Genomic DNA, 15078 nt, shown 5'->3' with positions numbered 1-15078 from the left:
CTAAAACTCGAACTACTGAATTTGTAATAGCTGTATATATTATCAGTTTGATTCTTTCTAACTGGCACAGTATATGAAAATAAGTATTAGACTTTTTAAAATAGGGGGATTTATTCAAATGTCACCACTTCACAATATTAGAAGAGTTTAGTAGTATGGACAATCCAAAGCTTTCACATTACTATAGAAAACACATATATGTGTTTTCAATAAACCTCAGTTCTAAATGGTAATTTTAAACTTACTTTTGTTTTCTGACACCAGCAATATAGATGTCCAAAAATAAGAAAAGTGTTAGAAATATGAAAGTCCTCAGCATGGATGGATAGTGTGGCAGAAGAGACACAGTGCAGAACAGTTAATAACACGCCTTCAGCCAGACAGGTCTGCGTTTTTATCTCACCTCTACCTTAACTAAATGTTTGACTTTGGGCATGCTATTTAGTCTCTCTGAGCCACATTCTTTTCTGCATCACCGAGTTAACAATACATGTCTCATAGGCATATAGTAAGAATTAAATAATATAATATTTGCAAAAGCTGTGAAAGAACCTCTTAGGCACTTAATTAGTAGGTGCTATTATCTTTGACAAAGATGTGATACTCACTTTTAGTGGGAATCACCATATGGGAAATTGCTTTGTTTTACTTCAAGGGAACTCTTAAGACAACTGTGCAGTGAAAATGTTTGAAAGCATGCATTTTACATTTCTAAGTGCCAAATAGAAGTAATTGGACAAAGAAGGAAATGGCAGGAAAAGACTGTAAATTACCATAATAGCATAATGTAAAATTTAGCTTAGAAATATTTGCCTTACTCAAATTCATGTCTAGGCAGCAGCAAGGTTTGCCTGTTTTCCACTTATGAAAACAAAAACTCCCTTGGGGGATAGTACAAATGAGCGAGCTTGTAACCTCTCAAATCTGTGAAAGCTATAAACCATTTCCTAAGCATACATGATAAACAGATGGTCTGATAAAAATAATTTCTTTGCCTTAAAATTTTATTTAAAGTCAATTATTGTAACAATTTAAAATATCTATGAGAGAGAGTGGTTTTAAGAAAACAGTATTTAGAATTGAGATTTAATAAGGCATAAGTAAAACATACAGAAACTGATGTTTAAAATATGAATGAATGTGAATGCAAAACCTAACCTTGTAAAGTCAAGGTCTATTTCAATCTACAAGGTGCTGGGTGAATCTAAGAAATATTGACAGCATTTGTCAGATATGCACAGAATTAGGAGTAAGTAATTTTCCATTATTGTTTGTGCTGAGAATAAGGGAGGTGAGGTGAAAAATGATTTTGTCATAGACCAGATATAATACACAAATTGTGTCTATTTGTCTCTGGTGGTTCTTTCTAAAGACCTTTGCCATAGATACATTTTCCCCTCTGCTTTTGTTAGAGAGAAATAAGCACCATGACCTCAAAGATTAGACTTTAATTAAATACTCTATTCTGACTCAGTCTACTCCAAATGAGAGACACTTTGGAAATAAGTATTTCTCCTTTCTTCTTTATCCCTTCAAATTTCCTTTTCTGTAATTGCACCCTCTAAGGAAGAGTGTGCTATAAAGAGATGGGGGAAGGAGGATCTATCCACAAAGCATCTTTCAAGCTAGGTCCTGAACTCTGTATTAGGTGGTTTTTACTCTTTCAACAGATATGCATTGACTATGTGCCAGATATTGTGTTATGAATTCATCTTTCAAAGGGCTTTCAAAGGGCTCATGGAGCTTATGGTCTAATGGTCTAAACAGATAATAATTAAACAAATAATTTAATGATTAGTGTTGAAGAGTGTACATGGGTTGCTCACAAAAGGAAAGGTCAGGAAACTTAATCTAATAGGGAGGGTCAGTGAAGCCTGCTCAGCAGAAGTGATATGAAGATGAGATGTGAAGGACGAGTAAGAGTTCCCAGAGAACTCAAAGAGAATGGGTGGAGTTTAAGGTGTGAATACGTGGAATAAAATGAGGTTGGTTCCCAGGGTGAGACCAAAAAGTGGGAAGATGAGAAAGCATTAACGAGTGAACAAAATTTAATGGGATTGGTGGCATGGGGTGGCTCATGCCTATAATGCCAGCACTTTGGGAGGCTGAGGCAGGAGGACGGCTTGAGGCTAGGAGTTTGAGATTAGCCTGGGCAACATAGAGAGGCCCTATCTCTATAATTTTTTTTTTTTTTTAATTTAGCCAGACATGGTGACACACGCCTGTAGTCCCAACTACTCAGGAAGCTAAGCCCGGGGGTCCAAGCTGCAGTGAACCATGATCACACCACTGCTCTCCAGCTTGGGTGACAGAGGCAGACCTTGTCTCAAAAAAAAAAAAAAAAAAAGGAAGAAAAAAATTAATGAGATTATATATTAAAGAACTCCTCAAAACCACTAATACATTAGTAGGCACTATGCATATTAAACTATATATTAAGCAGCATTTCCCACTGAATAATCCCTTTCCTTCCCTTCCCCTTCCCTTTCCCTTCCCCTTCCTTTCCCTTCCCCTTCCCTTCCTCACAAGCCCCCTCCCCTCTATCTGTGATAATTTTCAGAGAACAATCTTTTTTTTGAAAGAATGGAAGAAGTGGTCTCCAATAACCTGCTTTACTACAATTATCCCTTTTTCTCCTCTCTGTCATTTTGGTAAAAGATACTTACAGAACCAGAAGAAATAAGGCAATTTTTTTCTTAAATGCAAAAGTAAGAAAAGAAAAACTATGATGGATATAGACTGTAGACATCCAACTTCTTTATCTTCATCTCTTGCACTTCTGAACCTGAATCTTCTGAAACAAGCCTGCAGTGGACTGAGAGCCTTCGTACTGAGGGCTCCCTGGGCCACCTCAAGAGTGAAGGCCCAGGGTGAGATGTCCTTTTCCTGTAGCAGGCAACCCACAGGGAGGCTCCAGAGTCACATATAACTAATGGAGCTTCCTTGAGGTAAGGAAAAGCTCTCTTGTCTTTTCCATCAACCCAAACATTATTATTTGCCAAAGTGGTCACTAAATTAATATTTGTTCTCCAAGAACAATGTACTGGGGAAGAAAACAAACTTTGAGATTCCACAGGGGAAGAAAACAAACCTTTCATTTATATGACAAAAATATCAAGTACATGAGGGTATCCTCATGTCATTTTAATTATTGATGAACTTGTTAGATCTTTATACTGCTACCCCATTTTTCCTTTTGATTCATATCCAACCATTATTTGTGCACTGATGACAGTGAATGTGAAAAAAAAAGAATTCTGAATTTTAAAAGTAATCAAATTCTCTTTCAAAGGTCTACATCACATGAAAGATTCAGGAGCTCGTGGTAACCAAAATAATTTTCATGAAATTCTAAAAAGGATTCTAGTTGAGTAAGCAAAATATGTTTTTAGATAATGATGTTTATATGAGTACTTTAGCAGAATCCTCATAACAGAGACCATTTGAAAATGAGCTGTTCTCACTGATACGATTGGTCAAAACAGAAGCTAAGCACTCCCATCCCTCAAATTCTCTATTGTGCTTAAATTCTTTCTCACAGTGGCTGCTAAAACAACATCCTGAAGCCCTTTAGAACTGGAAGCTATTTTGGACAACTATTAATCTAATGTGGTGGTTGACAACTGTAGGTAATTTTGCCCCTCAAAAGGCATCTGGCTACATTTGGAGACACTTTTGGTAGTCACAGTGGGGACTATTGGTTTCTAGTGGGTTAAGACTAAAGATGCTGCAAAACATCCTATAATACACAGGACAAAATCCCATCAAAGAATTATCTGATCCAAAATGTCAATACTGCCATGATTGAAAAATCCTGATCTAGCACAAAAATTCTTGCAAACACTTTTGTGAGATAGCTCTTCATAATTTCTAGACTGGTCTCATTGTTATAAATGTCTTTATTATGTTACATAAAAATGTATTCTCCTAAAACTTTCTGCCTATTGGGATCCCAAAGGAAAAGAAAACATCAAACCCTTCACCCACATGACAGATTTTCAGATAACTGAGACTACTTTCATATTCCCAGTTTCTCATTTTCAAGTTGAAAAGCCACATGCTCATGTCTTGTACTTGCTTCTCAAAAAAAAAAGTGTAATTTCAGAAATAAAAGCAATAACCAAGTTAAAACCAGGTCTTTTAAGATTATGAATGTAATAATAATATCTGTATTACCAAGTATTGACCACTAATGATGTGCCAAGGGTTTTATACACATTATTTTATAAACCAATATTGACAATATCAAAGATGCCCCTCCAGGTAAGAATCACTAGCACTGTTTTGCAGATGATGAAACTGAGCCTTAGCAAAGTTCAGAGATACACTCACAGACACAGAAGTAACAAGTGAGGGAGCTGGAACTGAATTCTAAAGTTCTTGCCCTTTGTGTGAATAGTTATGACTATTTTATTTCACATATAATTCAGTTTCCCTTTCTTAACCGTCTCCTACCACCAGTTCGTTTTCTCTTGTTTGTACCTACATTCCCTTCTCTCCTTTTCCTTTCTTCCCATCTTTGCCTCAAGCTGGCCACAGGGCTGTCACATCTGTTAACATAAACACCTCTTAAGAAGCAGGCCAGGCCACAGAAGGGACTTACTTAAAGCTCTTCCAGCTCTACACACTACTTCTTTTGTATTTTCCTTTTGCCTTGTGAAACGGGCCTGGGCCTGCTGAAATAAATTAGATCTAGAAGCCTCTCTTCAGTGTGAACATAGGTGAAAAATTCTTTGATATACTGTTTTCAGATAGCAAAAAGGTTTTCAGTGATAGAGTATATACTAAAAAGTAAACTAACCTCTATATTTTTTATGAATACATAAGGGTTCATTATACTATTCTTTCTACTTTTTTTATGTTGAAAAATAGTTTAAAAAACAACAAAATAACTCTCGCTGCTCTGTACTTGCATTCAGCAACTAATTTCTTTTCTTATTCCATATTTTCTATTTAATGTTATGGTGAAGAAATGACTTTCAAAATAAAGTTGCCAACACAAGGGAAGGTTAATTTCTAAAGTAAAATTTTTTTATTATTATACTTTAAGTTCTAGGGTACACGTGCACAACGTGCAGGTTTGTTACATATGTATACATGTGCCATGTTGGTTTGCTGAACTGATTAACTTGTCATTTACATTAGGTTTTCTCCTAATGCTATCCCTCCCCCATCCTCCCACCCCACGACAGGCCCTGGTGTATGATGTTCCCCACCTTGTGTCCAAGTGTTCTCATTGTTCAATTCCCGCCTATAAGTGAGAATATGTGGTGTTTGCTTTTCTGTCTTGTGATAGTTTGCTCAGAATGATGGTTTCCAGCTTCATCCATGTCCCTAAAAAGGACAGGAACTCATCCTTTTTTATGGCTACATAGTATTCCATGGTGTATATGTGCCACATTTTCTTAATCCAGTCTATCATTGATGGACATTTGGATTGGTTCCAAGTCTTTGCTATTGCGAATTGTGCCGCAATAAACATATGTGTTCATGTGTCTTTAGAGTAGCATGATTTGTAATCCTTTGGGTATATACCCAGTAATGGGATTGCTCGGTCAAATGGTATTTCTAGTTCTAGATCTTGGAGGAATCGCCATACTGTCTCCCACAATGGTTGAAGTAGTTTACACTTCCACCAACAGTGTAAAAGTGTTCCTATTTCTCCACATCCTCTCCAGCATCAGCTGTTTCCTGACTTTTTAATTATCATCATTCTAACTAGTGTGAGATGCTATCTCATTGTGGTTTTGATTTGCATTTCTCTGATGACCAGTGATGATGAGCATTTTTTCATGTGTCTGTTGGCTGCATAAATGTCTTCTTTTGAGAAGTGTCTGTTCATATGCTTTGCCCACTTGGGGTTGTTTGATTTTTTTCCTGTAAATTTGTTTAAGTTCTTTGTAGATTCTGGTTATTAGCCTTTTGTCAGATGGGTAGATTGTAAAAATTTTCTTCCATTCTGTAGGTTGCCTGTTCACTCTGATGGTGGTTTCTTTTGCCATGCAAAAGCTCTTTACTTTAATTAGATCCCATTTGTCAATTTTGGCTGTTGTTGCCATTACTTTTGGTGTTTTAGTCATGAAGTCCTTGCTCATGCCTATGGCCTGAATGGCATTGCCTAGGTTTTCTCCTAGGGTTTTTATGGTTTTAGGTCTAACATTTAAGCCTGTAATACATCCTGAATTAATTTTTGTATAAGGTGTAAGGAAGGGATCCAGTTTCAGCTTTCTACAAATGACTAGCCAGTTTTCCCAGCACCATTTATTAAATAGGGAATCCTTTCCCCATTTCTTGTTTTTGCCAAGTTTGTCAAAGATCAGATGGTTGTAGATGTGTGGTGTTATTTATGAGGCCTCTGTTCTGTTCCATAGGTCTATATCTCTGTTTTGGTACCAGTACCACGCTGTTTTGGTTATTGTAGCCTGGTAGTATAGTTTGAAGTCAGGTAGCGTGATGCCTCCAGCTTTGTTCTTTTTGCTTAGGATTGTCTTGGCAATACAGGCTCTTTTATGGCTCCATATGAACTTAAGTAGTTTTTTTTCAATTCTGTGAAGAAAGTCATAGTTAGCTTGATGGGGATGGCATTGAATCTATAAATTACCTTGGGAAGTATGGCCATTTTCATGATATTGATTCTTCCTATCCATGAGCATGGAATCTTCTTCCATTTGTTCGTGCCCTCTCTTATTTCGTTGAGCAGTGGTTTTGTAGTTCTCTTTGAAGAGGTCCTTCACATCTGTTGTAAGTTGGATTCCTAGGTATTTTATTTTCTTTGTACCAACTGTGAATGGGAGTTCACTCATGACTCGGCTTGCTGTTTGTCTGTAATTGGTGTATAGGAATGCTTGTGATTTTTGCACATGGATTCTGTATCCTGAGACTTTTCTGGAGTTGCTTATCAGCTTAAGGCGATTTTGAGCTCAGATTATGGGCTTTTCTCAATATACAATCATGTCATCTGCAAAAAGGGACAATTTGACTTTCTCTTTTCCTAATTGAATACCTTTAAATACCCCAATTAAAAGACACAGACTGGCAAACTGGATAAAGAGTCAAGACCGATCAGTGTGCTGTATTCAGGAGACCCATCTCACGTGCAGAGATGCAAATGAGCTCAAAATAAAGGGATGGAGGAAGATCTACCAAGCAAATGGAAAGAAAAAAAAACAAAAAGCAAGCGGTTGCAATCCTAGTCTCTGATAAAACAGACTTTAAACCAACAAAGATCTAGAGTGACAAAGAAGGTCATTACATAATGATAAAGAGATCAATGCAACAAGAAGAGCTAAGTATTCTAAATATATATGCACCCAATACAAGAGCACCCAGATTCATAAAGCAAGTCCTTAGAGACCTACATAGACAGACTCCCATACGATAATAGTGGGAGACTTTAACACCCCACTGTCAATATTAGAGAGATCAATGAGATAGAAGGTTAACAAGGATATTCTGGAATTGAACTCAGCTCTGCACCAACTGGACCTAATAGGTATCTACAGAACTCTCCACCCCAAATCAACAGAATATACATTCTTCTCACACCACATCACACTTATTCAAAAGTTGACCACAGAGTTGGAAGTAATGCACTCCTCAGCAAATGTGTAAGAACAGAAATCACAACAAATTGTCTCTCAGACCACAGCGCAATCAAACTAGAATTCAGGATTAAAAAACTCACTCAAAACTGCTCAACTACATGGAAACTGAATAACCTGCTCCTGGATGACTTCTGGGTAAATAATGAAATGAAGGCAGAAATAAAGATGTTATTTGAAACCAATGAGAACAAAGACACAACATATCAGAATCTCTGGGACACATTTAAAGTAGTGTGTAGAGGGAAATTTATAGCACTAAATGCCCACAAGAGAAAGCAGGAAAGATCTAAAATTGACATCCTAACATCACAATTAGAAGAACTAGAGAAGCAAGAGCAAACAAATTCAAAAACTAGCAGAAGGCAAGAAATAACTAAGATCAGAGCAGAACTGAAGGAGACGGAGACACAAAAAACCCTTCAAAAAATCAATGAATGCAGGAGCTGTTTTTTTTTTTTAAAGATCAACAAAATTGATAGACGACTAGCAAGACTAATAAAGAACAAAAGAAGAAGAATCAAATAGATGCAATGAAAAATGATAAAGGGGGTATCACCACCGATCCCACAGAAATACAAATTACCATCAGAGAATACTATAAACACTGCTATGCAAATAAACTAGAAAATCTAGAAGACATGGATAAATTCCTGGACACATATACCCTCCCAAGACTAAACCAGGAAGAAGTTGAATCTCTGAATAGACCAATAACAGGCTCTGAAATTGAGGCAATAATTAATAGCTTACCAACCAAAAAAAGTGCAGGACGAGACGGATTCACAGCCAAATTCTACCAGAGGTACAAAGAGGAGCTGGTACCATTCCTTCTGAAACTATTCCAATCAATAGAAAAAGAGGGAATCCCCCCTAACTCATTTTATGAGGCCAGCATCATCCTGATACCAAAGCCTGGCAGAGACACAACAAAAAAGGAGAATTTTAGACCAATATCCCTGATGAACATTGATGCGAAAATCCTCAATAAATTACTGGCAAACTGAATCCAGCAGCACATCAAAAAGCTTATCCACCAAGATCAAGTCGGCTTAATCCCTGGGATGCACGGCTGGTTCTACATATGCAAATCAGTAAACATAATCCATCACATAAACAGAACCAAAGACAAAAACCACTTGATTATCTCAATAGACACAGAAAAGGTCTTTGACAAAATTCAACAGCCCTACATGCTAAAAACTCTCAATAAACTAGGTATTGATGGAACCTATCTGAAAATAATAAAAGCTATTTATGACAAAACCACAGCCAATATCATACTGAATGGGCAAAAACTGGAAGCATTCCCTTTGAAAACTGGCACAAGACAGTCATGCCCTCTCTCACCACTCCTATTCAACATAGTGTTGGAAGTTCTGGCCAGCGCAATCTGAAGTAAATTTCTTATGAACCCAGGATTAGGCCAAATTTCTTAAATTATTTAAGTAAAGACAAACTTACTTGTATATTTTCTCCCTTTTCAATTATTCCCTTCTATTTTCATGTTACCAATTTCATATATATGGGATGTATAGATGCAGACAGATGGGAACATGTTTTACAACATATATATAATAGTTTTGCTATCTTTCTTAGGTATACATTTAAACATGTGGTCTCTGTTCTCAATTATATTTCTTAGAAATTGAATAAAGTCCAAATATCCATCATCAATGAGAATATTAAATAAATTACAGTATTTTCCTACTGTGGAATATTATACAGTCATTAACATGAATGAGACATGTACAGTAATATGGGAAGATGTCCATCATATGTAGTCAAGTGCAAGGAGCCAGTTACAAAACAATATGATCCAGCAAACAAATGTTAGAAACTCATGTATGCAGAAGCATATGGGAAAATATCTGGAAAGATATATGTCAAACTGTAGAGAAAAGGATTGGGAAGTGGAGAACAATTTTTTTAAGTCTCTATTTTATTTTATATCTGTGAATTGTCTAAATATTTATAATGAGTTCATGTTATTTTTATAATAATATTAAATGATATGCTGATTAGCTAATCACATTTGATGGTCTCCATTATTTAGCTAGATGCTCCCCACCCACATGCCATTATTTACTCTATTTGATTTTTCTAATTTTACTTCCCATTCTCTCTCCCATTACACTAGATTTACCTTTTCTAAACACTGACTGTTTCGTTTAATGCTTCCACCTCAACCCAGAGTATCTGTATTTCCCCTAAATTGCATCTCTAAAGAAAACTGTGCAAATATTAGATTTCCATATACATTAAAATACTCTATAAAAGGAGAAAAGTAAATATTCAAGAAATTATATATATCTATATATAGACAAATATAGATATATATAGACAGATATATATATTTCTTTTTTGAGACAAGGTCTCACTGTCTTGCCCAGGCTGGAGAGCAGTGGTGTGATCAAGGCTCAGTGAAACCTCAAACACGGGAGATCAAGCAATCCTCCTGCCTCAGCCTTCCTAGTAGCTGGGACTACAGGTGTGTACCACCACACCTGGCCTTTTTTTTTTTTTTTTTTTTTTTAATTTACTGTAGAGATGAGGTCTCCTTATGTTGCTCAGGCTGATCTTGAAATCCTGGGCTCAAGTGGTCTTCCTGCCTTGACCTCCCAAAGTGCTGAGATTACAGGCACGAGTCACTGTGCTTGGCCTACATTTTGAATCAACAAGCTTTAATATGCTTTAATTCATTACTTCCTGAAATGTAAGGTGCCAAAAAATAATAAAGAATAGTTACCAAGTTCTTGAGCAGATAACTATTTTCCTTGTAAAAAGATGGCTTACTTAAACATCAAGAATACTATGATAGCCTTGAATACCTTTTAGAATGAGATAGGACCCACAAGAAAAGAAAAAGATGCATAGCACCCTACAAATGTGAAAAAGCAAGAGATACATTTCTTACCATTGTGAGGGTAAATGGATGATTTTCTAATGCAGATACACTGGGACAATGTAGAATAATATACTAAAAAGCAACAAAGAGATAAGTTTTAAATGACCAATTAAGAATTTCAACTATCTCAATGATGCTATGTTTGCTAAATTCCAAAAATTACATAAGGATAAAGGCTATTTAAAAAGTTACTGACCACTGACTCACCTGACCAGGTCTTGCTTTAAAATTTTCTTTGACCATTCGGATTTCCATGACATCTGAGGGATGACTTATGACTGAAATGATGGTGACTGGCTTATTGCTCCGGATATACCTGTAAAGTCTTTCGGCACAGTACAGGCACAAAGGTCCAGAAATCCAAAGCCAAGTCTAAGATAAATTTTTGAAAATATACTTCAAGAAATACTCATATTGTAGAAATCTACACCCGGCCCAATTGCTTATTGCATACATTACGGTAGTAGTATTTTAATTTGTATTTTAAATAAGAAAACATAATAAATGAATAAAAAATAATAGATGCTCACTATCATTCAAACAAACAAAAGTATAAAACAAAACAGAAAGTAATATCAAGACCCTACCCTCAATGTCATGCTCTGGATGTAACTACCATGAACAAATAAGTGTATATTCTTTCCTATACCTATATACAGATATATTACATATCTGTAGGCATAGAAACAATATATTTAATAAAAGAATAAAGGGGAGTTAACAATCTCAGATGAACCTGGGGATAATTTTAGAAATAAAGTAACTGTCTAAAGTTTATTAAATAAGAAAACCCTAGATTTTTAATGTACATAAAATACATGCATAAGATACATACATATAATATGTATACATATGTTAAACATGTATAGCATATGTGTTTAAAAATGCACTATTCTAGGCATGTTGTTTACCACTTACTTCTATATAATAAGAACATAAAATAATATTTATAATTTGGAAACCATGACAATTTTGAATATGTGCTGCATGGTTAACCCTGTTCCCAGGATACGTGCAAACTTTGGGAAGTGCAGAAGCCTGTGGGGCTTACCATTCTCCTAATACACACTTTATCTCTCACATCCCTTTGAGGCCTCCAACTAAAACTTGTCTTAATGGTCACTTTTTCAAGTCTCACTTTAGTTGTTTCAAATCTTCCTTCTTTCATGCAGACAGATCATGCCTCTTCGGCATATAATAACATTTAGCTCCACACTGTGTTATGAGTAGCATTGCAAGACAAGGTCTGCAATGTAGCAGCCTCGTACCTTTGAGACAATCACTTACCCCTTGAGTATCAAGTCCTATGTGAGCAAAACGGGAGTCACCATACCTGCCCTGTCTAATATTTGTGAATATTATGTGAAACTCAGAAAAGTTCTGAAAATTATAGAGGCTAATAGAGATCTAGAGGATTATTATTAATAATAACAAACACAAGACTAATACACTATTCCAAAGTCATCTACAAATTCATTCTACCTTTTGACTTCTCTTTCTTCTCTTCCTAATAGAGACATTTGACATCACTGTTTCCTACTTCCACTTTTTATGAAGAATAAATGGTGTAATTTGCATGGGGGCAGTTCCCACAGGCACAGAGGAAGATAAGGGCCCTTATTGAACTAATTGCTGAATACTTATGGACATTTACCAGGAGCAAGCATATTAGTCAAAGACCTGGGTTTACGTGCTTGCTCTGCCACTTACTAGTTTGGAGACTTTGATCAAGGTAAACACAATTTCTTCATCAGAAAATCGAGGATGATATTAATTACTTCAAATAGTCATTATGAATATTGTAAGAAACATTCTCTATGTCTAATAAATGTTCTGTATTAGGCATACAGGACATTTTAGCACAATGCCTAGCAGATAATATTAAGCATTCAATAAATTGATTTTGCTATTTACTATTTACAATATTATACACAATATTATAATACAATAAAATAATAATTTGTGGTAGTAGTAGTAGATTTTTTTTACTACTATTTTTATCATTCAATCGGCTTCTCTCAACTGATGGGAAAAATATTTGTCATCTCTTGACTGCAAGCACCAATGCTGTTGTATGCAAAGGTCATATGGTCAGTTAAGTAGAAATGTTATATATCCTCTAATATCATAGATCTTTTGCATTGAACTGTCAGGTACCTGTAATGGAATAATAGGTACTAACTTACTATTGAAACATCCTGAAATATCCTATTATGCATGAATATATAGCTTGAAAAACACGTTTATATGTGATGTTGATCAGTCAAATGGAAACAAACTTTGTGGAGATCAAACACAAAATTAATCTGACCTGTGGAAAATTAGCTTGGAATCTGGGCTCTTCCATACAAATCTTCACAAATGTGTTCTGGGTAAACTCTTCTGGTTTTGAAAATTCTTCAGGGAAAGGTTCATGAAAATGTTCTGAGAAATATTCTGGTAAGGAAATATTCTGAGAGCTGGTTCGGTTAAGATTGATGCAGCCGGGAGGGTGGGTATCTAAATTAGTTTGATACTTCAGCAGCCCTCTAAAATTAAATTTAAAACAAACAAACAGAGAAATAAAAAGATTTGAGATCAGGGGACATGGTAAAAGAAAATAACGTTTTTCTTTTTTTTTTTTTTTCGAACTTTACACAGCTTTTATCTAAAAAGTGTTGCTTATGTATTATGTTAAGGAGAAATTGAAAAATCTTAAAACATTTTAAGAAATTCTTTTCTACAGGACCAAAACAAAAATGTTGGCCCTGCAAACAAATGTTATAAATATATGGTAGAGAAGAATACATGCAGTCTCTCCAAGCATTACTGAATTTGACAGCCTTTACTTCAAGACTATTAGGCATTCATACAATCGCATACAAGCTTTCACTTCAATAAACAGTATAATGATGAATATTTTGCTAGATCTCCAAACATAAGGGAAAAATACAGGGATCATATTTAACTTGGCCAAGCCTGGATAAAACAAGACTTGCTTATTTGCAGAGAAATGTTAAACAGAAATAACTGGAACTGGAAGTTTGTCCCTCTTATGGTCTGAAAATAATGTATATATAGCAATCAGTCCCTAAATCTGCTCACTTTTCAATTTCTCCATAGACAGAACCACATAAAAAGTTCAAAATGATAAATCATGCAGGAGAACCCACACCATAAAAATCTTATTCTGATTGTTTATTATTTTGTTAGAAACCAAGACAAACCACTCAACTTTCTGTATTCTGCCTCTCTTATCAAGAAGTGGTTAGCATCTACCTCACAGGGATAATCCATAAAATGACAGATTGTACAGAGCATCAACAAGATCACTGCTGCATAAGCAAATATTGCATGACAAAGTAAGATTTGGAAATGCTTGAAATTTTTGCAGTGTATTTTATTATTTTAAAGAATACTGAGGAAAAATTTATTTCCAAGATTATCTGTTCTTGGTTGGCTTACAGTGCATGATTTTTAAATTATCCTTCAGGCTCCCAAATACTTAATTTTGGTGGCTTAATCACCGGAGGTCAGGAGTTCGAGACCAGCCTGACCAACATGGAGAAACCCTGTTTCTACGAAAAAACATACACAATTAGCCGAGTGTGGTGGTGCATGTCTGTATTCCCAGCTACTTGGGAGACTGAGGCAGGAGAATTGCTTGAACCCAGGAGGCGGAGGTTGCAGTGAGCCTAAGATTGTGCCATTGCATTCCAGTTTGGGCAACAAGAGCGAAACTCTGCCAAAAAAAAAAAAAAAAAAAAAAAAGAAAAAGAAAAAAAAAGAAAAGAAAGAAAAGAAAAGGAAAAAAAAAGTGTATTTTTAAGTATGTCATAGCTATGATGCTTTTACAAAAATAGTATTTTTAAACAAAAACTGCATAATTATGCTAACAGATCCATATATGAAGGTTAGGAAAGCAATGACCAAGTCAGTCTCTGGTGGTATTCACTATCTCCTCGTCTTGATTACTTTCCTTTCTTCCCTCTTTGCTTATGCTCAATTCCTTTTTTAAATTTTATTTTCTTCCTTAAAACTAGTCATCATGAAGTCATTAGGGAGCATTCAGTACATGTCAGGGGCATGCATTACATGACACAATAGTAGACCCCCCCCACACACACACACACATACTTTTTTAAAAAAGCAATACAGTAGATATTGCCTATGTATGAGATAAATTGATAAATATTATACAAATATGAGATGAATTTTTGTCACTAATCATTTACAAGTTTACATAATCCACACAATACAACTGCATGGGACTAGGGTTATTACTTAGACAGCCTATGAATTTGATTCAGCTGTCTTTACATTAATAATTTAGCCAAACCTTTTGTTCCTATTGACCATCTGAAGGATAGTAACTGACAGTTAAGTAGGTAAAAAACCCCAAGCATTTATTCTACTGGCCAAAAGTTGAACAGACATGAGCATAATGCACATTAGTTCACTGAATCCTCACAACATGGTTCTTCAGAAAGGTCAAGCAAGAGTCAAGATTAATGGTTCCTAACACTCCAGGAACTCATTATCTAGTTTGGAAGATATCTTCGAAGAAGCGGAACATAAGTGAAACTACAG

The 15078-nt window shown here is 35.5% G+C and overlaps 1 protein-coding gene across 6 annotated transcripts in view; it reads right to left on the bottom strand.

Annotated features, from left to right (window-relative positions):
* Nucleotides 1-15078, bottom strand: part of NOX4 (NADPH oxidase 4) — a 173113-nt gene that overhangs the window by 71433 nt on the left and 86602 nt on the right. For all 6 annotated transcript variants that reach the window (XM_003910526.4, XM_009187083.3, XM_003910527.4 and 3 more), the window contains 3 exons: nucleotides 12821-13037; nucleotides 10717-10881; nucleotides 10519-10581 (listed from right to left, as the gene is read on the bottom strand). In XM_003910526.4, coding sequence (XP_003910575.1) covers nucleotides 10519-10581; nucleotides 10717-10881; nucleotides 12821-13037 — 445 coding nt within the window. The remainder of the gene's footprint in view (nucleotides 1-10518; nucleotides 10582-10716; nucleotides 10882-12820; nucleotides 13038-15078) is intronic.

This window comes from Papio anubis, chromosome 12 (assembly GCF_008728515.1).
Source record: "Papio anubis isolate 15944 chromosome 12, Panubis1.0, whole genome shotgun sequence".
Classification (NCBI taxonomy): Eukaryota; Metazoa; Chordata; class Mammalia; order Primates; family Cercopithecidae; genus Papio; species Papio anubis.
Note: the sequence above shows the minus strand (reverse complement) of the source record. Positions and strands in the feature narration are given on the sequence as shown.